At 42.2% G+C, this 25,731-nt stretch overlaps 1 protein-coding gene across 1 annotated transcript in view; it reads left to right on the top strand.

The window, feature by feature from the left end:
- Window positions 1-8,571, top strand: part of lrrc1 (leucine rich repeat containing 1) — a 138,486-nt gene extending 129,915 nt beyond the window's left edge. The window contains exons 14-15 of the mRNA XM_067983949.1: window positions 2,631-2,767; window positions 6,919-8,571. Of these exons, the coding sequence (XP_067840050.1) occupies window positions 2,631-2,767; window positions 6,919-7,077 (296 nt within the window). The 3' untranslated portion in view covers window positions 7,078-8,571. The remainder of the gene's footprint in view (window positions 1-2,630; window positions 2,768-6,918) is intronic.
- The last annotated feature ends 17,160 nt before the right edge of the window (window positions 8,572-25,731 follow it).

Raw genomic sequence — 25,731 nt, 5'->3', positions numbered from 1 at the left:
CAAGAGGCAGTAGTAAGTTTGGTTCGTGGGCCTGCTGGCGAATCCCTGCCCAGGAAGTTGTTGAGAACTTTGCCTCTTTGCTTCCTGGGGCCAGAATTAGGAGAGAAAAGGGACCCGGTGGCAATGGGGCTTTGAACAGAGGTCAGAAATATGGCCCTTGGCCTGAACCTAGAAGCTAAAAAAAGGTCAGTTTTTGCAGTTAGAAATTGCTTGAAATAAAAATGATGATAAGAGCAAGCAAGTCGGCCCATGGAAAGGACTGGGCACGTGGCTTATTATTTTCCCCCCATGTTTTCAAGGAGAGAAAGGAGATTGAGTGAGTGCAATTTTTTGACTGTTGGTCTGTATGTCACTTCCAGTCTGTGAAATAAAGCAGCTTGATGATTTGTATCTGGCCTGGTCTTACTGAGTGTTTTAGTCCACCTTCGAAAAGTTTGGAGAAATGCACATGTTGGTATGTTTGAAAGAGAGAATAACCAGTTCGCATCACAAGGGGGTTGGTAGCCTTGGCTTGCGCTATGAATAGTTGGCTAGTACAGGCTCATTGCTGAATGCAAGGTGCTTATCCCACTTATAGGAGTGACTAGCGCCACTGTACCTGAGAGAATATCTAAGGCAGACCCTACACTTGTAACCCACCCCCACGTGACTTACTCTGAGGCTGGCCCTCCCAAACATTCCCCCCCCGATAACTTCTTTCTCAGTGAGCAGAATCCTTCTCTCTGCTCACCAAGTCTGGAATTTCAGAAGTACCAGCGAGTTTTTAACCTTCTGCTGCTCTTGCGCAAAGACAAATTGATCTCCTCGAACAAAAACACTGGCTGTAAATTGCAAGTCTATGAGGCTTCCCAATAACTGAAAATTAAATAAACTATTTAAATCTTTCCGTGGCTCCTAAGCCATTCATCTCCTCGCACAGGTTTAATTTATGTGCTGGCGACATGGTTCTTCAATCTATAAATATTAAATTTAATGAGGTCCTAATCATGTACGGCAGACATGTAAATAAATAATTTATTATGTCTGCCCAGCTGCACGACCTGCAGGTTGAAAATTAAATGGATAAATGGTTATGCTGTCGGTATCAGCTGATCAATCAACTTTTGCAGATTTAATTTATGTGCTGGTTGCATGGTTTGCTTAATACTGTGTGCAGTGAAATGGAAATAATTAATTAATTCTGTGCCAGTGCCTGACCTGGCCAAAAAAACAAATATTTCTGGGAGGTATACGTTATTAATGACATTTTGGAGCTTCAATTAATTTGTTTTATGGAAAATATAAATATTTGCTTTTCTGCATATGAGGTTTGTTTTTTCAAGCCCCGTTGTGTGCTATATTCTCTCCCTGCTTGTGTTTGTTTTAAAGTCCCAATTGTGCACTTTGTTTTCTTTCTCTGCTCTATTTTTCTCCAAGCCCCAATTATGCTCTTTTTTTTCCTCTGTGCTTTTTTAAAGCCCTGCTTGATGCCTGTTTAAGCACCATTATGTGCTTTTCTCAGTCCCTACTCTCCACTTTATTTTCAAGGTCCATTGTGCACCTTTTTCTTGCCCTGCTTTCTTTCAACCCTGTTTGCTTTTTTCTTTTCCCACTCTGTTTATCAAGGCTCTCGTTTTTTTCTTTCCTGCTCTAATAATTTTTAAACGCCTGCTTTTCCTCCTTTCCTAATCTTTTTTCTTAGAAAGCATGATCTCCTATTTTTAATAAAACACACCAGTCCCCTGCACTCTTTTTTTTGAATTGATTTCTTTCCCATTGTCTTTTCTTAACCACCCTTTTTCTTTAGAAGACTGATTTTGATTTTGATCGCGCTCGAGAATACTGTGTGCAGTTCGCTTGCTCGTTTTGGTTAGTGGCTGTGATGTTTAATTTTTTCTTCTTTTGATTCCCGTCCTCTCTCCATCTCTCCCTTCCCCCAACCCCGACATCCCCTCAGGCCAAGAAAACAGTGATTGTTTACATTGATTAATGCAGCTAAATGTTTGCTCTGTGGCGTGCGAGCTCAGAGTTTTGTTTAAGTTTTGCAATTTGAGGGTAATTATGTCCTTTGCTTTCAAAACCGTTGCTTTTAAAACTGTAGAACGTTTGAACAAATAATACGTGATATTGTATGAACTTCCACATTGTTTTCTAACATAAAAGTCCAGTTACATTTGGATCTAATAGTCAAGCACGAGTCATATTGGCTCCACTCTTGACTTAAGGTGAGGAATTCAACAATGTGATATTTAAGCTGAATTCCTTTCTAATTTTAAATATATTATATTAGAATCTGTTTTGAAATCAGTTATCAACAAATTGACAAGCTTGTGGAAGGTGGCGGAGAAAGCAATAAATCAAGTGAGACACCGATGTTCAGTGGCAACTTAAAATTGGGAAGAAAAGTTCTAATTTAACGTTTGAAGTATTGAAAGGCTTCTCTGCTTTCATATCATTTTCCTTTTCATAAAATGAAATTAGGAAAGTTTATTTTATGAGCATTAGAGTACAGAATTATCTTCCTTTTAAAATGGGGCAACTTTTAGATCATTTTAATTAGTAAATGTTGAGAAAATGCAAGCTTCTAACCAAATTTTGGAAGCTTTTATGTAAATTTGTTTACATCATTAACTCTGTTAAACTGATTCCAGCAGATAACTTGCCACGCTGTGGAGCATTGGAAAGCTTGGTGAATGACGTCACTGATGAAATGTGGAATGAACGTGCAATGAACAGAATCAGTGCAATACGTTTCTTAGATGACCAAGATGATGATGAAGAAGAAAAGGTAAAGGAGGATGAGCTTCTTTCCATATAGTACAGGAACGTGTTTACAACGTAGAAGGGGAAGAAAATGATGTTTTCCATCAGCCTTAACTCTTGTGTCTTGTTTCGCAATACCATCAAAATTCATTGTTTTTTTTAATGGTTCGGAGTAGCAGCTTTAAAAATTCACACTAATGCTACATAGTGCGTCACAGTTTACCTAAAGGAAGCTCAACATTAAATGAGAGTGATTGATTATTTTCTGGTATAAATGATCACAGTCCTAAACCCAATTTCCCCCACCAAAAAAGGATCTTTTTTTTTTACAGTGGATTAAAAAAGGACCATTCCTGTTTGGATTGGTCCACCAAGACCTCTGCCTAGGATTGAAGGCAAATGCTGCCTGATGAACCCCACTTTGTACCCTTCCTTTCTCAGACTTCCTGGAAAAGGTCAGCCAGAACCCAGAAACATCCAGTAATATCACTAACTCTGACAACCTGGGAAGAAGGAATAGTTCACACTGTAGGGGCCATGAGGCCTGTCAACCTGTCCCTACTATTGTGTGCCCAGAGCCTTCCAGGGGTTCTTGCTGCAAGTTTCTTGAAGACATAACTGAAATGGGCAAGCTTGTGCCAAATTATGTCTTTCTAACAGCTGACTGACAAATTCCATGGCTTCTAACAGTACTGCTATTGCTGTGCCCAAATCCTACACTACATCTGAGACCAGGCGGTGCTACCTAAAAATCAACTCCAAGCCAACCCCATTTAAACTGGCCCTGTGCAATGTTGAACACTCCCTCAGACACATCACCAGCCTTTGCTCAATGATGTTAACTGTGCCGTTAGATGAGACAGAAAGCACATTATCATCTGAGGACCATGATCTGGGTCACTTAGTCCCATTGGTACAAAGGTTGTTACCACTAAGCTAGTCCCAATTGCCTGCACTTGGCCCATATCCCTCTATACCCATCTTACCCATGTAACTGTCCAAATGCTTTTTAAAAGACAAAATTGTACCCGCCTCTACTACTGCCTCTGGCAGCTCGTTCCAGACACTCACCACCCTTTGAGTGAAAAAATTGCCCCTCTGGACCCTTTTGTATCTCTCCCCTCTCACCTTAAATCTATGCCCCCTCGTTATAGACTCCCCTACCTTTGGGAAAAGATTTGACTATCTATCTTATCTATGCCCCTCATTATTTTATAGACTTCTATAAGATCACCCCTAAACCTCCTACTCTCCAGGGGAAAAAGCCTCAGTCTATCCAACCTCTCCCTATAAGTCAAACCATCAAGTCCCGGTAGCATCCTAGTAAATCTTTTCTGCACTCTTTCTAGTTTAATAATATCCTTTCTATAATAGGTTGACCAGAACTGTACACAGTATTCCAAGTGTGGCCTTACTAATGTCTTGTACAACTTCAACAAGACATCCCAACTCCTGTATTCAATGTTCTGACCAATGAAACCAAGCATGCTGAATGCCTTCTTCACCACTCTATCCACCTGTGACTCCACTTTCAAGGAGCTATGAACCTGTACTCCTAGATCTCTTTGTTCTATAACTCTCCCCAACGCCCTACCATTAACGGAGTAGGTCCTGGCCCGATTCGATCTACCAAAATGCATCACCTCACATTTATCTAAATTTAGGTTGGAAGAGGAATGGTGCTAAATTCCCCACTGCACATACCTTACCACACACACACACACACACACACACACACACACACACACACCTATCAAATGAGTGGTGTCAGAACTGTGGGACTGTGCACTTAAAACCATTTTGACTGGAGCTTCTGGAGGCAACCTTAGCCATGACCAGTCTACAAACGAGTAGCTCTGACCCCATGTCTAATTGGCTTACTGCCTGTGTGGAAGGAACTGCTACCACTCACAGATTCACCCAGCTCTCACTCCAGGCAGCAAGAAAGTGCATCGCTTCACTTTGATGGAGCCCAAACCACCCCTGCCCCCCCCCCCCAGACTCCAACAGAGGTGGACAAAGAATCTGTGGGACAAGCAGAGCAAGTGATGCACAGATGGCATCTGGAGCTAGGCAAACCGCACGAGCCACAGCATCTGAAGAGGTCCCTGCACCGACTTGTGAATGGAGAGTTCCCTTTCCCCCCTTTTATATACTGGCCAGGACACTTCGTTCTTATGCTCCTCCCCACCATACAATTCCCTGAGTAGGAAAGGTCCTGACAAAATAAAACTAATAAATCCCTACATTGTCTTGACAAACCAAAAGCAATGTTTAATTGTTTAAATTTAGATATACCTGATGGGTCTTGACGTAGCTGGATAACAGTTTAATAAGCCTATGTTTATTGACGGGAAAAGCAGATGCCTGATGTCTGAGCAGAGTTTAGATGCTAGAGATACTAATTCAATAAATGGCTTCTTGCCAGTCTTTCATTTTGTCTTGCATTCAGTGAACATTATGTGCAAGTCCCTGAAGAAAGTTTTTAAAAATGTAGTTTGTGTTGTGTATAAAGTATGCTCCCTTTTGTCCAACATCTTCAAATCCTGCAAAATCCATGCAGAAGTGATTACAATCTACCAGAGTACAACCTGCTTTGTAGACGGTATAAACTTGTAATCAGTGACCAGAACAAATGCTTTGCTAAGAATTGTTGTTTCAACATCCTTCATACTACCTAAATATAAGAGAATATTCTGAAATCTGTGAACTATGTTAGTGAGTTGCCAAATAGCAACTGACACAACCAAAGCTGCAAGCTTGTGGTATAAATTAACGGGATTACTGCTAGATTCTATATTTGCTATAAAGCATAATTAGTGGGATTCCTGCTATATTGTGCATTTTTTCCAATAAAGCACTGTTTGGCTTCCTTCAATATAAGTAATCTACAGTGCTACCAGCTTTGACTGCCAGATACATTGACTCAAATATTAGTTGGTTACTGCAGTTCGGTAGATTTATCTTTCCTGCCCCAAGTGTACATTCTAGATATTGACTGCTCTTTTCAGCTGTTAAAGATGCACTGTGCTTGTGCGATGTTGGATTGATTTTATGAACTTTTTGTTGAGTCTTGTAAAGCAGCATTGAATGGTTGCAGACCGAGGTCTTTCCGGCTGTGTGGAGGATAGCCTCCTCGTGGCAGCAATTTATTCTCATCCTATTTCCCTGCTCGTTCCCAATACCCTCAATTATATTTTTTGTTGTGTTTAGCTATTTCCCACTTAACTGTGATTGACTCAGCTTCAGTGGCCATTTGTGGTAAAACAATAAGGGGTATATGAGACAAATTAATCAGTTTTAACAGTCTTGTTATTTCCAACAAGGGCTCAAAAATGTTTTAACAAGTCAACAGGCATCCTGTTCTTACTGTTGTTGTTCCACTAATCTCTCCTCATTAAAAATTGAGATCAGGCACACTTATGCATGCAGGTGTCTGATCCCTTTTCACAAACGCCTGTAAATCACGTCGTTCGTATTCAGTTGATCTTCACAGATTAAAAAAAGTAGCAATATTTTCTGAAATATGGTCGTCTTGCTGTGGGAGCTGCTTTTCCCTCCCTCCTTTGCCTGACTATTTCCGGCACAGCATGTCAGCCTTTTCTATCACTAATTTGTGAGTTCCTAATCTCTACCAGGTTGCCATGGGGGCAAAGTGAGTCGAATCTAGACACTATCCCGTCCAAAGGGAGGAAAATCACACGCAATGCCCCTCAAGCCGTTCTTCTTAATAACATATCCTCTTAAGTCCACGGGTGGAGAATTTAAGAGAGTTTGGTTATTGCACATCATCTGAATTATAATTTTTAAAATGTTGATGTTTAACTTGGAATAGCCCTCAGAGTTACGAACATACGAAATTGATGGGCAGTAAAAGACCAGCTGGCCCATCAAGCCTTCCCCAAATTTTTGGATTTAGACCTCAAAAAAACTATCGACTTGACCCTGTGTCTCAACTACTTAAACAGATGTGCCTCTCTGGTTGCACTGCAACCTCCGAAATATATTAAGTAAAAAAAAAAAGAAAACCTGTATCTCTGGCGAACACAAGCAACACAAGATTTCTTTTTGTTGGTCGTTTGTTATACGGGTTTGGTCACTTTCAGTTCTATAAATGGGACACGGTGGTTAGCAGTTGGGCATCTGCTGTTTACTCATTTTTCATTTTATGTCTAGGGTACACTTCTGAGGAGAGCCACTCCACACCCAGGGGAACTAAAGACCCTGAAAAAGACAGCAGAGAACTTGAGGAATGACATGAATGCTGCTAAAGGACTGGACTCCAACAAAAATGAGGTCAATAATGCCATTCAAAGAGTGACCACTTCTGTATAGAGTTTTACCTCCGAAACTCTCACCTCGTGTGTCTCCCTGACTGTGTTAACGTTAACCCATCCCCGGAACTGTTCCAGTCTGTTTGTACACACCAACCCCACCTGATTTTGTTTCTTCATGTCAGCAACGTTTATAATAATTGCAACCTGGAAGAAAGTGCCTTGTTTCAGCCAGTGATTGCATTGATCTGCCCTAAAATATTCTGCACATTTTATCATGTCATTTTTTTTTTAAAAGAACTATTCATCTTTTTTTATATATAGGTAGACGCACTACTGTATAGAATTAGAAATCCTTGCATAGAATTTTGTTATACACAGGGTGAATGCATTTTTTTAAGAAGTATATTTTTGGGGGTTGTATGCCCAGGTATTTGGACCTGCTGAAAAATTATTGTACAGTTTTATGTGAAATTTGATACTTTTATATGGTTTGGCAGCTTGGATTATGTAAATTTTAAAATTTTGTATAGCAAGTTTAATAATAGAAGGTAATGCAAGTTTTGAATTTCATCAAGAGCTATGGTACATATTTTTAATGGCTGTAGAAATCAATTCTTAGTTTCCCAAATCATCTGCATTCTGTCTTCAAACTGTTGAACTACTCACTTGTGCCTTTCTTTCCCCACCCTCCCTCCCCATGTTGTAAACCGATTCTTGATGTGATGTTCTAGTAGCACAAAGCTCTTTCTCTCTTTGGGATGGTCTTATAGTGGTTAGGTACTGAGTTTTTTGGGGTACAGAAAACATACTACACCGGAGATATACACGTCAGGACTCTGCTGAATAAACAATTTGCACAAAACAAATATGCTGTGACTAACACTTTAAAGGGTTAATTCTAATCAGCGTATCCCCTTCCATCATGAGGTAGTACGTTCCTTCTCATAGCATTGCATTTTGTTCTGACTGGAATTTGTCAACTGTTGCACAGTTGTGAACAGTTTTATAATGTGTGAAACCTGAGGTCCAGTTTTTTGATTTTTTATTTGTTCATTGATCACATACTGCACAAGAAATTTTATGATTTGTTTTACAATAAATGAAAGCTTTTTGCTGGCCATACATAACCACTGATGAATAAAATTCGGCAATAGTCTTTCAATGAGCAGGTCATTTTCCAGTTCAATTTATTTTCTGCTGGTGCTGAGAAATCTCAGATTGATACCAGGGGTGATAGATGGCTGTAATCTTATCATGTGGTCTCCAGCGAAGTAATGCATAGCAGTGAAGCTTGAGTGGTTTATGAACATTGTCTATACAGAGCTTGTTACGGGTTTGAGGACACTCGTTGCTATCTGTTCACAGTGTATCCGGGACACTTCCATTTAGGTAATTCAATTGATGTCTCTTTTTGTTACCTGTGGTCCTGGGTCTGAAAACTGTAGAGGTGGGTTTGTATTGTTTCATTGATCTGCTTGTTTGATACACTAGATACGTTTTATGTTTTTTTTAATTATTTTCGACTAATAAACATGATTAACTTTTGTAAGAATCTATGAAGAAAGCAGTGTTTTGAAATTAATTTTTCTAAGACATCATGCCACTTTGTGATTTGAAATATTACTTTGGGTGTTCTGTAATCATGGTGAGCAGTATGTCTACTTATTGGGAGTTTGTTGTGTTTGACTTTTATTTATCCTTTGCTGTTGGCACTTAGATCAATTTTGCTGGGTTTTTTTCTCAGTGCTGCAGGTTTTCAGCAACCAAAGGCTTTTCTTTGAAAATTTCTTTTATTTTGGTAGTTTTGACAGTTGCCACAAATCTTCAGTTGACTACTGAAAAATTCTGTGTGTAGTATGTATTGTAATTATATATTTCAACGGCATAATTTATGCCTTTTGTTAACTTAATTGGTATTTATGAAATCATGTTGTTAACATCAATTTGCTCCCTTGCTGCAGTTTTGTTTACTTCTTCAAAGCAAGTTTTTGCAAAACTGAGTTGCATGACCATGGTTTTACTCTAGGATTTCATTATTGGCCAAATAATTGAGCAAATTGCTCCTAGGTTGGGTTTTATGTTCTGAAGTTGTGCAGGAAATCCAAAACATTCCATAATCCTATATTTTGAATGAAAGCGTGCTTACAGACTTGTCATCAGCTCTTGTCCCTCCCCGTGATTGGCAGCAATATCGGCTATGGCTTTCAGCATGAAAATGTCACCCCATCCTCAACCTTCCTCTCCCTTGTGAAGCTTTGGTCGCCTTGTCTTGGTTCAAGATGTTTTGGTGTGAATCCTCTCTCTAGCATTTTATTATTTTTGTTCAAATGAAAAGTGCTCCACTGCATCCTGGGCTTCAAAATGTGTACATTCTGAAGTTGGGACTAAATCATTCCAAGAAAACTTCAATAAAATCTAGGAAATGCTTGAACTTGGATGGTCTTCTCCATTATATGGTGCTTCATCAATAAGTTATTTTTTGTCAACAGCTATTGAGGATATAGCAGTTGTTTCAAATAAACTAAAGAAAGCTTTGATGTAGCCTCATTGTTGTTTTGCAGTCTGGCTCGTTCTGCTTTGGTTGCGATCTTGGATCCTGCTGTCTAGAATAGCCTTTAGGTTTTCATATGGACGGAGACACAGGATACATTTGGTTCCTGAGGCTCGTATCGCTGCAGTTTGGTCTTTCTCCCAACACTCCTTGTATTCACAGCAGAAAGGCAGTTTTCATATGCAGACCTCCATCTCCTTGTGAACTGAAACTTGCAACATTATGGCTGATGTAATGGGGTATTAGGACTAACGATTATCATTTTACAATGGAATAATGTACCACAGATTGCGTGGGCTGCCTACCATGTTGTCCTGTCCACTTAGCAAAGTAGAAACTATCATGCTGTCGAGACAGTTGCCTTCAGCCTAAGAATAATAGACTTTTTTTTAAACAGACCAGCTAATTATACAGAAGTAGAAACAGAACGTTAAAAAAAACTAGCAGTGCAATTCTTAACTTGCTACACAATATGTTTCGAAACAAAAATCATTCTTCGCTGGCAAGGCTGCAATTTATTGCCTAGCCCTAGTTACCCTCAAGGTCTTCTTGAACTGCTGCCGTCCATGTACACCCACAATGCTGTTAGGTAGGCAGTTGCAGGATTTTAATCTGACAAGGATGAAAGAACAGCGATATATGTCCAAATCACGAGGGGCACTTGGAGGTGATGGTGTTCCCATGCACCAGCTGTCCTTCTAACTGGTAGGTGGCGGGTTTGGGAGGTGCTGCCTGCGAGGCCTTGGCGAGTTGCTGCAGTGCATCCTGTAGATAGCACACACTGCAGCCACAGTGTGCCATTGATGGAGGCAGCGGATGGGCTGCGTTCTAGCAGACTGCTTTGTCCTGGATGGTGTTAAGCTGCTTGAGAGTTGTTGCAGCTGCATCCATCCAGGCTTGTGGAGAGTATTCTGTCACACTCCTGACTTGTGCCTTGCAGGTGGTAGAAAGGCTTTGGAGAGTCGAGAGGTGAGCCACTCACCACAGAATACCCAGCCTCTGAACTGTTCCAGTAGCCACCGCATTTATGTGGCTAGTCCAGTTGCGTTCCTGGTCATTGGCAACCCCCAGGATGTTGATGGTGAGGGATTCAAAATGGTAATGCAATTGAATGGCATGGGGAGGCGGTTAGACTCTTTTGCTGGAGATGGTCATTGCCTGGCACGAGTTGTGTGGGTGAATGTTACTTCCCGCTTATCATCCAAAGCCAGGTTTTGCAGCAGGCGGGCACGGACTGCTTCATTATCTGAGGAATTGTGACTGGAGTTGAACAGTGTAATCATCAGCAAACAGCCCCGCTTCTGATCCTACGATGGAGGAAAGGTCATTGATGAAGCAATTGATGATATTTGGGCCTAGGATGCAGCCCTGAGGAACTCCTGCAGCAATGTCCTGGGGCTGAAATGATTGGCTTCCAACAACCACTACCTTTTCCATTGTGCCAGGTATGACTCCAGCCACTGGAGAGTTTTCCCCCGATCCCCATTGACTTCAATTTTACTAGGGCTCCTTGCTACAATTGGTTGAATGCTGCTTTGATGTCAAGGGTAGTCATTCTGACCTCTGGATTTCAGCACTTTTGTCCATGTTTGAACCAAGGTTGTAATGAGGTCTGGTGCCGACTTGCCATGTCGGAATCTAAACTGAGCATTGGTGGGCAGGTTATTGGTGAGTAAGTGCCATTTGATAGTGCTGTTGATGATTCCATCACTTAGCAGATGATTGGGAGGAGGCAGATGTGGCGGTAATTGGCCGAGTTGGATTTGTCCTGCTTTTTTTGGACAGGACGTACCGAGGCAATTTTCCACGTTGTGTAGTTGCCCGTGTTGTAGTTGTACACCATTTTGTTAAGTTTACACTCCACAGACTTAAACCGGGCTGATTCGTTCAGTGGTTAGGGACAGAAGGGTGGGACTGTGAGTCAGACAGGTATGGGGACCCAGGATCTAGTGATGGAGGAGCTTCAGCCCTTGACCTTGTCCAACAGGTACGAGATATTGCTACCTGTATGGATGAGGGGATAGACTGCAGGGAGGATGGGCAACCTGACCACAGCACTGTGGTACAGGGGGCCGTTCAATTGGGGGAGTAAGAAGGAATGTAATAGTTGTAGGGGAAAATATGGTCAGGGGGACAAACACTGTTGCCCACAGCCGCGACCGGGAGTCCTGAAGGCTGTGTTGCCTGCCCGGTGCCAGGGTTAAGGACATCTCCTCACGGCTGGAAAAGAACTTGGAGCATGAGGGGGAGGATCCATTTGCTGTGGTCCACATAGGAACCAACGACATGGGTAGATCCAAGAATGAGATTCTGCTGAGTGAGTTTGAGGAGCTAGAGTCCAAATTAATAAGCAGAACCTCAAAGGTAATAATCTCTGAATCACTACCTGAGCAACGTGTAAATTGGCATAGGGTCAAACAGAACAGAGTGTTAAATGGGTGGCTCAAAGATTGGTGTGTGAGACACGGATTTCAATTCATGGGGCACTGGCACCAGTACTGGGGAAAGAGGGAGCTGTTCCAACAGGACGGGCTCCACTTAAACCAGGCTAGGACCAGTGTCCTGGTGAATCGAATAACTAGGGCTGCAGATAGGGCTTTAAACTAAAAGGTGGGGGGAAGGGGTCAGGTGAGGGGAAATTTAGAAATCTAATGAGAAAAATTAAGACAATAGAACAGAGTAGTGGCTTGGGTAAAGATAAGCAGAGAGTTTACCAATAATAGTGCAACAACAAGTAAGGTCAAAGCAAGAAAAAATGGTTAAAAAGTCAAAATTAAAGGCTCTTTATCTGAATGCACAGAGCATTTGTAACAAGATAGATGAATTAATTGCACAACTAGAGATAAATGGGTTTGACCTAATAGGCATTACAGAGACATGGTTGCAAAATGACCACGGCTGGGAATTAAATATTCCGGGGTACATAACATTAAGAAAAGACAGGCAGAATGGAAAAGGAGGGGGTGTGGCCATAATAATAAGGAATGACATAAGGACAGTGGTGAGAAAGGATCTTGGCTCAGAAGATCAGGAAGTAGAATCAGTCTGTGTGGTGATAAGAAATAGCAAGGGGCAGAAAACACTGGTGGGAGTAGTTTACAGGCCCCCTAATAGTAGTTATACTGTTGGACAGAGCATTAATCATGGAATAATAGGAACTTGTAACAAGGGTAATGCAATAATCATGAGGGACTTTAATCTTCATATAGACTGGGCAAATCAAATTGGCAAAGTTAGTTTGGAGGACGAGTTCAAGGAATGTATTCGAGACAGTTTCCTAGAGCAATATGTCATGGAACCAACCAGGGAACAAACTATTTTAGATCTTATATTGTGTAATGAGATAGGGTTAATTAGTAATCTCGCAGTAAAAGAACTCCTGGGGAAGAGTGATCATAATATGATACTGGAGAGTAGGAGGTTAAGGGGTGATCTTATAGAAGTCAGCTTTTAGTCTCATTAGTTTGTCCAATGAGGGGCATAGATAAGGTTGATAGTCAAAATCTTTTCCCAAAGGTAGGGGAGTCTATAACGAGGGGGCATAGATTTAAGGTGAGAGGGGAGAGATACAAAAGGGTCCAGAGGGGCAATTTTTTCACTCAAAGGGTGGTGAGTGTCTGGAACGAGCTGCCAGAGGCAGTAGTAGAGGCGGGTACAATTTTGTCTTTTAAAAAGCATTTGGACAGTTACATGGGTAAGATGGGTATAGAGGGATATGGGCCAAGTGCAGGCAATTGGGACTAGCTTAGTGGCATAAACTGGGCGACATGGACATGTTGGGCCGAAGGGCCTGTTTCCATGTTGTAACTTCTATGATTCTATGATTCTATGAATCTCACATTCAGTTTGAATGTAATGTACTTAAGTCAGAAACTAGAGTCTTAAACTTAAATAAAGCCAATTACTTAAGTATGAGGTAAATTTGGAAATTAAATTAAAGGGTTTGACAGTTGAAAAACAATGGCAAACAGTTTAAGAAATATTTCAATATTCTCACAAATATACATTCCAATGAGATAAAAACTCCATGGGAAGAGTGAGCCACCTGTGACTAACTAAAGAAGTTAAGGAGAGTATTAGATTGAAAGAAAAGTAATAAGCCTGGGGGTTGGGAGAGTTTCAGAAACCATCAAAGGATGACCAAATAATTAATAAAAAGGGAGAAAATAGAATATGAAAGTAAACTAGCAAGAAATATAAAAATGGATTGTAAAAGCTTCTACAAGTATGTAAAAAGGAAGAGAGTAGCAAAAGTAAACATTGGTTCCTTAGAGGCTGAGACAGGAGAAATTATAATGGGGAATCAGGAAATGGCAGATGCGTTAAAGAAATATTTTTATCTGTCTTCACAGTAGAAGACACACAAAGCATACCAAAAATAGTGGGGAACCAAGGGGTAAATGAGATTGAGGAACTTAAAACAATTAATATCACTAGAGAAAAAGTACTGGACAAACTAATGAGACTAAAAGCTGACAAATCCCTGGACCTGATTGCCTACATCCTAGGGTTCTAAAAGAGGTGGCTGCAGAGATAGTGGATGTATTGGTTATGATCTTCCAAAATTCTCTAGATTCTGGAGCGGTCCCAGTGGACTGGAAAGTAGCAAATGTTACCCCGCTATTCAAGAAGGGAGGGAGAGAGAAAACAAGGAACTACAGGCCAGTTAGCCTGACATCGGCCGTCAGGAAAATGCTGGAATCCATTATTAAGGAAGTGGTAACAGGGCACTTAAATCATAATATGATTAGGCAGAGTCAACATGGTTTTATGAAAGGGAAATCATGTTTGACAAATGTATTAGTTTTTTGAGGCTGTAACTAGCAGGGTAGATAAAGGGGAACCAGTGGATGTCGTATATTTGGATTTTCAAAAGTCATTCGATGAGGTGCCACATAAAAGTTTGTTATGCAAGATAAGGGCTCATGGGGTTGGGGGTAATATATTAGCATGGATAGAGGATTGATTAAAGGACAGAAAACAGAGAGTAGGGATAAACGAGTCATTCTCAGGTTGGCAGGCTGTAACTAGTGGAGGACTGCAAGGATTGGTATTTGGGCCTCAGTTATTTATAATTTATATTAATGACTTAGATGAAGGGACCGAGTGTAATGTACGTGTAAACCCAGCTCATTACTGAAACGTGGCTGGTTGAAAAGTCTTGTACACAACTGTGCCACCGACCCACCCACCCCTTTTCCCCACCAGGTATAAGGAAACTTCTATCTTTAGCAGGCAGTAGGACCAAATGAAGGGTTAAACACTCAAATCGTCAGTTCTGTTATTTCCAGACGCAGAAAGTTGGACATGTTCCTACAGCGTATGAGGGATGCTTGAATAACAAAGATTAGAGAATATATATAGTGAACATTCCATCCCTTTCAGGTGGTGCAGGTTTATTCTGGTCAGGACCAGCATATCCTTCCCTTACTCCCTGGGGGAGGAGCTGAGGTCTTGCAGACACCTGTCAATTTGGAGTAGCAAGAAGCTATTGGGTTGCTCCACTCTGACCAATCTTGGGGAGACTGGGTGGGACTTCCAGCTGCAGCTCAGAACCTCTTGTTTACCAGCACACCTGATCAGTCCACCTCTTAATTGCTCCAGGTCTCACCTGTCCAAATTTTTTTTCTTTTTTTTATCATATCACAACAGTGACTCCTTTTTGTATTTTTAGGCCCCCCTTTTATAAGAAGGGGGGGTTTAGGGTGTGTTTATGTGCAAAAATCCAAAAGATAAACCAAAACAAGTTCAAATTATAATTTTATTATCCCGGTCCAGGATGCACTCCCGCCCCTGCGGTGCCCACCGGTCGCAGAAAGCCTCAAGCGTACCGGCAGACACCGCGTGCTCCCTCTCCAGGGCCACCCGGGCACGGAGAATTCCGCGGAAGAGAGGCGGACAGTCCGAGCGACCGCCCCCACGGGCCACGACCAACCTGGACCTGTGGATGGCCACCATGGACAGGCCCAGGAGCAAGCCCACGAGGACGTCCACCGACCTGCCCGCCCCTGCCCCCGCCCCTCCAAATAATTCATCTGTCCAAATTGGTTCAGATGTCAGTAGGGACAGTGACCATAAAAGCACAAGTGAATTTATTCAAGCAGCTTCCAAATTATTTCTAGCTCAACTGTGGAGGGCTTTTCTCCTTTTAGCCCCCCTTCCCCTTTCAGGAAGCGAATGCCTAAACAAAAGTAAGTATGAGTCATACGTGGACTCCGTGAGTTTCTCAGCTTGTTTACTGCAGCCTTATTGTAGCATGCCTCTTCAGTCCAGGAATGTGTTGGTGCACAAGAGATAAAGGATGGGTTTTTGTTTTGAGTTGGAGCAATAATATAAACTTTGTCGTGGCTCACAGGACCAGCTACATAAGGTGTTGGTTTCTTTGTGGTCAACTCCAAGATCTCCCTTGTTATGGCAAGTTATTTACTCAAGAGGCTCACCCTGAACCAACCTGAGTGAGAGTAAGAGTGAAGGATATATGTCCAAGGGGCTCTCCAAGTATTGCATGTTCTATCACCAACCTTACTGAGCAGATTTTATTCATCTTTGAACAACTCTGTTGCATTAGGAAGCATCTCTTGCCTGAAAGGATCAGCAGCAGCAGGCTGTGGTGCTGGTCTTTGCCTCGACAGTCAATAATTTCCTGGTATTTTTGCTGTCATGTGACCTGATTATGCCTTTGGGAGTTGAAACAGCAATTGATTCAGCTTTTTGATGGAAAGAGTGGCTGGGTGGAAGTGTTGCTGGAAACCTCGAAATAGAAATTTAATCTCCAAATAATTAAAGATGTGGCAGGCATGGGGCAAAGGAGTGTCACTGCAGGGGACTTCCAGATTGACTTTTTGCCCAAGATTTTATCCATTATTTAAGAAAGGTGATGGAGATACCAGGAAATTATAGACCTGTTAGTCTTGCATCTGTTGTGGGGAAGTTATTGCAATCTATAATTAAGGGCATTATGACTGAGCACTTAGAGAAATTTGAATTGATTTGAGAGAGTCAACATGGATTTCTGAAGGGTAGGTCATGTCTAACTAACCTAATTGAATTTTTTGAGGAAGTGACTAAAGTAGTAGATAGGGGAATGTCAATGGATGTAGTTTATATGGACTTCCAGAAGGCATTCAGTAAGGTTCCACATAAGAGACTGTTAGCTAAAACTAAAGCTCATGGAATTGAAGGCAAATTATTGACCAGGTTAGGAAATTGGTTAGGTGGAAGAAGACAGTAGGGATAATGGGTATGTACTCATTGGAAGGAAGTGACTCATGGTGTCCCACAAGGATCTGTGCAGGGGCCTCAACTATTAATGACTTGTATAATAAAGTAGATAATTTTTTTTGTAGCAAGATTGTACAACTGAGTGGCTTGCTAGGCCATTTCAGAGGGTGATTAAGAATCAACCACATTGCTGTGGGTCTGGAGTCACATATAGGCCAGACCGGGTAAGGACATTAGTGAACCAGATGGGTTTTTACACCAATCCAGTAGTTTCATTACTGATACAAGTTTTTTTTATTCCAGATTTTATTTAATTAATTGAATTTAAATTCCTCAGCTGCCGTGGCGGGATTTGAACTCATGACTCCAGATTATTAGTCCAGTCCTCTGGATTACTAGTCCAGTAACATAACCACTATGCTACCGTACCCTATAAATGCTGGCCTTGCCAGCGAAGCCCACATCCCATGAACGAATTTTTAAAAAATGGAAGTTTGCCAATGACACAAAGATTGGTGAAAAAATTTCTGGAAGTGATCAGTCATACTGTCCTTAATTATAGATTGCAAGTGAGTGGGTAAAACTGTGGCAGATGGATTGCAACATAGCTAATTGTGAGGTCCTCCATTTTGGACCAAAAAAGGATAGATCTGAGGATTTTTTAAATCGTGAAAAGCTAGGAACAGTGGAGGTCCATAGAGATTTAGGGGTCCATATACACAGATCACTAAAATGTAATGATCAGGTACAAAAATGATTGAAAAGGCTAATGGAATGTTAACCTTTATATCTAGAGGGCTAGAATATAGAGGAGGAAGTTCTGCCGCGGCGAAAGAAAGGAATTGATAGGGTAGATCGAAATTTTTTTCGGTTGTTGGGGGAGTCTAGGACAAGGGAACGTAACCTTAAAATCATTGCCAGGCCATTCAGGAGAGAAGTTAGGAAACACTTCTTCACGCGAAGGGTGGTAGAAGTGTGGAAAACGCTCCCACAAAAAGCAGTAGATGCTAGCTCAATTAATAATTTTAAATCTGAGATAATAGATTTTTACTAGCCAGGGGTATTAAGGGATCTGGAGCCAAGGCGGGTGGGGATGGAGTTAGGATACAGATCAGCCATGATCTCATTGAATGGTGGAACAGGCTCGAGGGGCTGAATGGCCTACTCCTGTTCCTATCTACCCAATTCCAAAACACTTTCAAGGGACTCAGATTTCAAGCATCCAATCCATGCTTCCTCAGTGCACTAAGCCGGGTGTCTCTTCAAAGGGCCGGCATCGTGCTGAAGGATTTGACTCTATAAAACCATTCAACCATTTCATTTCCACCTATTTTGGGAGAAAGGGTACACTCATTATTGTCAGGATTTCATAAGCGAGATGTTAGCTTGGGTTATGAAATCTCAAGTTTAGGGGCCACCTAGTGTGCACCTGCCAAACAGCAGGTTAAAAGGCTTTAATCGTGTTTAATTTGTCAAAAAAAACTTCAAATGGCCTTTGCTCCAATTTGAATGTCATAAAATTGAGTCAATTTATGAGGCCAGAAAAGTCCAGATTGATTGCACTGCTGCAAATTATGCAAGCAATGCTTTACCGGTAATTGGCTATTGGCCGTAGATCTGAAGGATACGCACTTTCACATAGTGATTAGCCCTGCCATCAACAATTTCATTTTCAGGGTCTAAGTTACCAATACAGAGTTCTTCCTGTTGGCCTTCCCCAGGCTCCCAGAGTCTTTACCATGTATCTTTCAGTAACTGTTGCACACCAATGTCTGTGGCAAATTTGTGTGTATCTGTAGGTAAACAACTGGTTATTCTGAGCTTCCAGCCAGGACTCTGCCTGACGGGTGGTCCAGTAAGTTGCCATGTACTTTCTAGCAGTTGAGCACTTGGTCAATTATGTGAAGTCGCAATTGGACTTCTCACATAACCTTATTTTTGGAGGGCACAATTTTGTACAGTCAAGCACAGGGTGCTCCTCCCTGGGACAGGTTTGTGGTGCAAAGGGATCTAATACTCCTCTTAGATCTAATACCCGTAGCTGGCTCCTCTAAAGGCAGCTACCATTTTCATGGTTTCCAATGCATGCCTATTTCAGAGCTCTTCAGTTAAATCAGGGTAATGATCTCCCAGAAATTTCCTCCTCCTGTTTGGTTCAGGTAGACAGGGCATCAGTGTAAGATCCCTGGTGGTGGGCTCAAGGCAGCAATGCCCTTCTTAAGGTTCTCCTTCGGGTAATTTCCCCATCAAGTCATAATGACTGGTAACTGATGATTGGGGGGTACATACCTTCAAGACAAATAGGGGCAAAGGGAAGGGGACATTTATGCAGTCCATGTGATGATTCAAATGCTTGCAATTTGCATTCTATGTTAATTATCCAGGAACAGACGATAACTCTCTCCGTTACATCAGCAAGCAGAGTTGGTTTGTTGCCAATTAATACGTCAAGACACAATGGAGCCTAAATTCGATTGCATCCGATAATGGGCACGAAATAAGCAGCACGGTGGACTCACCGTGTCAGACGGGAGAGAATTTCTAAATTTGTCCTCGGACCCCATTGGAATAAATCTGGTGGGTGCAAATCAGCTGCTGGTACGGGTCCTTTGAATTTCGGCTGGCCCGCAGGTAAGTCCCGGGGAAAGGGAGGGGAGGGAGGAAACTGAAGGGCTGGCAGCTCTCGCAGTATTAATGTGGGGACAGGAGTAACACTCCTGCCCCATCTGGCTCACATTAATGTAAATTTAAAAAAAAACTTAGCTTTCAGTTTCTTCAACGACCTCCAGTTGACCCTTTTAAGGACCACTGGTTAGGCTGCTGCAGAGCCTGAAAAGCTAGTTGGAGCTTGTGCACTGCAAACTCTAACTAGTCTTAACAAATTAATAAACTTGCAGAATGGGCGAGTAATTTCCAAATTAATTTCAATATAGACAAGTGTGAGGTATTACATTTTGGTCGGAAGACTAAGGGAATCACACACTGCTTTGATGATAAGAGTTTAAATGGGGTAGTTGAACTAAGGGTCTTGGGGTACGGATACACAAATCACTGGAAGTAGTGATGCAGGTTAATAAGGCGATTTTTTTTTAAAAAGCAAACCAAGCACTGGGGTTCATTTCTAGAGGCATAGAATTGAAAAGCAGAGAAGTTATGTTAAACTTGTATGGAACCTTGGTTAGACCACACTTGGAGTACTGAGAACAGTTCTGATCTCCATATAGAGGCACTGGAGAAGGTGCAAAAAAGATTTACTAGGATGATACCAGAACTGAGAGGTTATACCTATTGGGAAAGATTGAGCAGGCTGGGGCTCTATTGTCTAGAAAAGAGAAAACTGAGGGGTGACCTGATAGAGGTCTTTAAGATTATGAAAGGGTTTGATGGGCTAGACATAAAGAAGATGTTTCCACTTGCAGGGGAGACCAGAACTAGAGGTCATAAATATAAGATAATCACTAATAAATTCTACAGGGAATTCAGGAGAAACTTCTTTACCTAGAGAGTGGTTGGAATGTGGAACTCGCAAGGAGTAGTTGAGGCGACTAGCATGGATGCATCTAAGGGGAAGCTGGATAAACACATGAGGGAGAAAGGAATAGAAGGATATGCTGATAGGGTTAGATGAAGTAGGGTGGGAGGGAGGAGGCTCGTGTGGAGCATAAACACCGGCATGGACCTGTTGGGCTGAATGGCCTGTTTCTGTGCTGTACATCCTATGTAATTCCCAGAAATGGGTGTAGGACCCTCATTTCAATATTAAAATAGGGCCTGCGATCATTTCAGGCAGTGCCAGCGCCACCTTTTTTTTTTAAAAAAAGGTCCTGATGGATTACCCAGGCAAATCAGACGCGGGCTGTCGATCTGCTAAATTTGCCATTGTTGTGCCTGTTTTACGCCCATAAAATTGGAATTTATGCCCCAATATGACTGGCTGAAGGGTTTCGCTTGGTCTTTCACTCGGTGGGAGTTAGCAATTTGAGGGCAAAGTCTCAGTCACCTTATTATCACAAGTGGAAGGTCTATCAAGGGTGATTCAAAGAATATTCTGCAACTCAGGAGTGACCTATTTGCATCTTCAGGGAATCTTTAGCACTGTTCCTGAAATAGGAGACACATCTGTGTAGAAGTGAAACCTCTTTTCCTTTAATGTGGAGATCTTTTGATGTGTTTCCTCCCTTTCCCCTGATCATCTAGTTTCTGCAGAAGGTCCACATGGAAGAACATTCTGAGCACCCTGTACTGGCTCCATCAGCTGTGTTTGGTGATCTTGACAATGAACAGAACCAGCATTTCTCAAGGGGGAGGGGAGGGTGATGCATCTGGAATTCTTTTGACTGATGGCTTGGTTATTGAACACCAAAGTTTGGGCAAGTTTCTATGTTGTGGGAGGGATGCCTTAATTTAAAAAATGATAACCATACATGCTAAGTAATATTTTGTGGATGTTTGCTCCCATATTCATTTATATTGAACTGTAAATCCTACTACTGTGGCACAGTATGTTGAAGTTGTCCATTGTACTAAAGTACAGTCCATGTACAGAGAGAGAACAATGTTTCAGACCCATTTGATGTTCAGGTTTCAAAAGAAAAGGACTTGCATTTAAATCACGCATTTCACAACCTCAGGACGTCCCAAAGCACTTTACTTTTGTTGAAGTGTAGTCACTGTGGTAATGTAGGAAATGCAGCAGCCAATTTTGCGCACAGCAAGGTCCCACAAACAGCAAAGCAATAACGACCAGATAATCTGTTTTAGTGATGTTGGTTGAGGAATAAATACTGGCCGGGACACCGGGGAGAACTCGCCTGCTCTTCGAAATAGTGCCATGGGATCTTTTATGTTCACCTGAGAGAGTAGATGGTTTATCGTCTCATCCGAAAGACGACACCTACGACGTTGCAGCACTCCTTCAGTACTGCACTGAAGTGTCAGCCTAGATTATGTGTTCAAGTCTCTGAAGTGAGAGTGCTACCACTGAGCCACGGCTGACACCTAATTATATTCCACTAACAATATTCAGTTATAAGATGCATGTGGCGTGAACAGTAGGAAAAGGAAGAGTATGACCGTCAATGCAACCTGCAAAAGCCTGCTTCTACAAAATCAGTATGTGACGTTCACAAAAAGCCATTGCTGTTCATAGAAAATAGGAGCAAGAGTAGGCCATTCGGCCCTTCGGGCCTGCTCCACCATTCAAAATGATCATGGCTGACCGTCCAACTCAGTACCCTGTTCCCGCTTTTTCCCCACATCCTTTGATCCCTTTAGCATTAAGTTCCTAACTATATATTCCTCTATCTTTCTTTAAAAATGATAACCAACACATTATTAACCACTTCAGTCTTGTGATCCATATTTAGTTTTGAAAATTTAAACATTATGGATCACATTGTTTTTTTTTCTTGAACAATTTGAATTTAAATATATCCACCCTTTGCAAGTCTTTGAAGCTTGTTAATTTTACATTTGCCTTGTGCTGTTATCACTGTCCACGTTCAATATCCTGCTGACATGTACATTATACAGTCCTCTCAGTATTTAAAAACCTACATCATGCCAACCTACTTAGTTCTGTGTTTTTCTTTGGAGCTCAGAGCCCTAGCTCTGGAATCACTTCTCTCTCTCTCTCTCTTTCTCGAGAGAAATGGGAGGGATGGGGACTGGGACTAACTGGATTGTTCGATGGGCCGAACGGCCTCCTTCAGTCTGTAAACATTCTATGATTCTTTCTCTTCTGATGTACCAGTGTCATTTTGAAACATTGGTCCAGATTTTGCTGGAATGGGGCATCTCGCATTGTGCCCTGTTCGTTAGTTCTGGAATTCCCTTCCTACCTTTCCGCCTCTCTATCCCTCCTCCTCTAGGATGCTCTTTAAAACCTACCTCTTTGACCAGGCTTTGCTTCTGTTTAACTGCATTAACTGCACTTTGTGGTCCCAGTTTTTTTTTTGCTGTGAACTTCAGGGCTGCTTCCTGATAGAAGGTTAAAGGTCAATAGGTGAGGGATGCCATTTCTTTTCTTTAATATCTCCTTATCTGGCTCGGTGTCCAATTTTGTCTGATAATCGCTCCTATGAAGTGCTTTGGGATGTTTTACTACATTTAGGGCTTCTACATAAATGCAAATTGTTTCTTCCTCACCATTCAGCTCAAATTTTTTGCACTGCAAATTGCTGGAAGTGCGACTTGATAACAGCGTGGTGAGGTCAACAGGGCACCTGGGAACTTGGTGAACAATGGGACCAATGAGATTTAAGGATAGAGGAACAACGGAGAAGGGAATAGGATGAATTAGAATCAAATTAGATACAGAACAGGAAATAGAGAGAGGGAAAGAAAGATTGGATTAAGAGAGAGAAAAAGGGACAGAAAGGAAAAGCAAGAAAAAGTTTTACAAACCTCCAGGAATAATTTACTACCTGCAGGAGTGAGACTCCACAGTTTCAATTATTCCCTTTCTGGGCATCTGAGGTTGAGTGGCATTGCAGGAACATAAATCTCATAATTAAAGGGTCATTAAGTCGTTAAATACCAGCTCTAACTTTCTGCAGAGTTTAATTTGTATTTACGATGTAAATGCAGCAATTTATTGACACTCACGGGGAGGTCCTGTTTTTGCGAGGCTGACAGCGGAGTGGTGCAAATCGTCCAGCAATTTATGCCGATTCGTAACTCTCGGTGTATCTCTTCCTCACCACAAATTGCTGGATTGTTTTTCTACACGCTAATAACGGTGTGAGCGTTAAACGTGCCTTAATTTTGCCAGGAAACTCTCGGCCAAGGTGCTCAAAATTGTACATTCCAAATATGGCTTCCCGAGTGACCTGTACAAGGTGAGAATAATTTGTATTTCTTGGACTGAAATGGCTTTAAGGTGCAGCCAAGTAATTGGGTAACCTCATTTCATAGTTTTGCAGGGACTGGAAATTGTTGAATGGTCAATAATTACCCCCAACCCTTTTCTGACTTTGCTGGTCCCTTCATTGTGTGCAACTTTCCTTTTCCAGTGTGTGACAATTTAATTTTCTCCACGTTGAAATCCAATGCCCTCAGTTCATTTGCTTCTTATGGTATCATCAGCAAATTTTACAATCTTGTGGGAAGTTTCCTCCTTAGAAAGTACGAATAACGTAAACAGCAGAGCCCCAGAATAGGCCACTGTCGAACTCGACCAGTCATCGGTTGCCGAGCCAAGCCGAGCCGAGCTTCGTAAGGGAAAAATTTTAACAGAACTTGTGAAGTCTAATTGCTAGCCAGTTGTCTTGGATTAATTAGAAAAAAGCTCTTTGACACGTGGTTTATTTACAGCGAGCTTCACCATGCTTTCTGTGGATATAATGAATATCTTTTTTCCCCTTCTTGCCTCCATCTCTCCACGTGCACACTCCGCATGACAAACTGCAACCTCAGGCTGATGGGCCTACACCAGGAATTGCTAGCTGCACTGGGCAGCCTGCCAGTGAGCTTGCGCACAATGGCTCAGAGCATAGAGCGTTGTGTCGGGGCTTTGCACAGAGCATGGAGACCATTCTGTCCAACGTGGAGCGAATGGTCAGCTCCATGAACATGACCGTGGCACTCACTGTGATGGAGTCTTGGCTGCCATTTTGGCTCTTGGGGAGAGTGTTGACCGGGACCTCCAGAGTACCACATCACTCTTGCACTCTGTTCTCACACAGAGCAGGAGGAATACTGAGGCGCCGTCACAGGAGAGTGGCTGTGGCTCCATGGGTGTCTCAGGATGACAGTACGTCTGCTCCCCCACCACGCACTCCACCAGTGTCCTTACTAATGCCACACAGATGCTGCAGTCTGCAGCTGGGCCCTCAAGGCCCATAGCTGCTCGAGGTCTCCCACCACGGCTTTCTGAAGTGTCCTCAATGGAAGCTCAGCAGCCTTCCACCTCCCAAACTATAGCCACCAGGATGGAACTGTATAAAATGCTGGTAAGGCCACAGCTGGAGTATTGTGCACAGTCCTGGTCACCACATTACAGGGAGGACGTAATTGCTCTGGAGAGAGTGCAGAGAAGATTTACAAGAATGTTGCCAGGGCTTGAAAATTGCAGCTACGAGGAGAGATTGGATAGGCTGGGGTTGTTTTCCTTGGAGCAGAGGAGGCTGAGGGGAGACTTGATTGATGTGTACAAAATTATGAGGGGCCCAGATAGAGCAGACAGGAAGAACCTGTTTCCCCTAGCAGAGAGTTCAAGAACTAGAGGACATAGATTTAAGCTGATTGGCGGAAGGATTAGAGGGGACATGAGGAAAAACTTTTTTACCCAGAGGGTGGTGGGTGTATGGAATTCGCTGCCTGAATTGGTGGTAGAGGCAGGGACCCTCAACTCTTGTTAAATAGTACCTGGACCTGCACCTAAAGTGCTGTAAGTTGCAGGGCTACGGACCGGGTGCTGGAAGGTGGGATTAGAATGGGCACCTGGTTGTTCTTCGAGCCGGCGCGGACACGATGGGCCGAATGGCCCCCTTCTGTGCTGTATCTTTTCTATGGTTCTAGGATAGGAAAATGAGGATTGCACACGGGTGATTCTTAATTATTGCTATTAAATATTAGACATAGATGAAATTGAGTTGTTTGATAAATTTGATTTTTGTTCTGGAATTGCTGTTGGTGTTTATTTGTAGTGGAGTGAGGGCAAGTCCCATAATGCTGGACTGAATCAAGGCAGTCGAATGGCGGTAGTAAGGACGGTGGTGATAGGATTGTGGAACTGTTGTTGTGATGGCGACGGGAGAGATGGTTCACATGAAGTGCAGTGGGATGAGATGCTGTCGAAGAACTTTACCATTTGATGCACTGCTCTTCCTGTGGATAAACTTTTGTCGATTTTTTTTTTATCCCTGCCCCCTCGGTCCCTCAGGAACTGCAATCCCCTCAATTCCTCAAGAGCTGTTATCACCTAAATTCTCAGGAGCT

Source organism: Heptranchias perlo, chromosome 5 (assembly GCF_035084215.1).
Source record: "Heptranchias perlo isolate sHepPer1 chromosome 5, sHepPer1.hap1, whole genome shotgun sequence".
NCBI lineage: Eukaryota > Metazoa > Chordata > Chondrichthyes > Hexanchiformes > Hexanchidae > Heptranchias > Heptranchias perlo.
The sequence above is the reverse complement of the archived record's forward strand: the minus strand, read 5'-3'. Positions and strand labels throughout refer to the sequence as shown.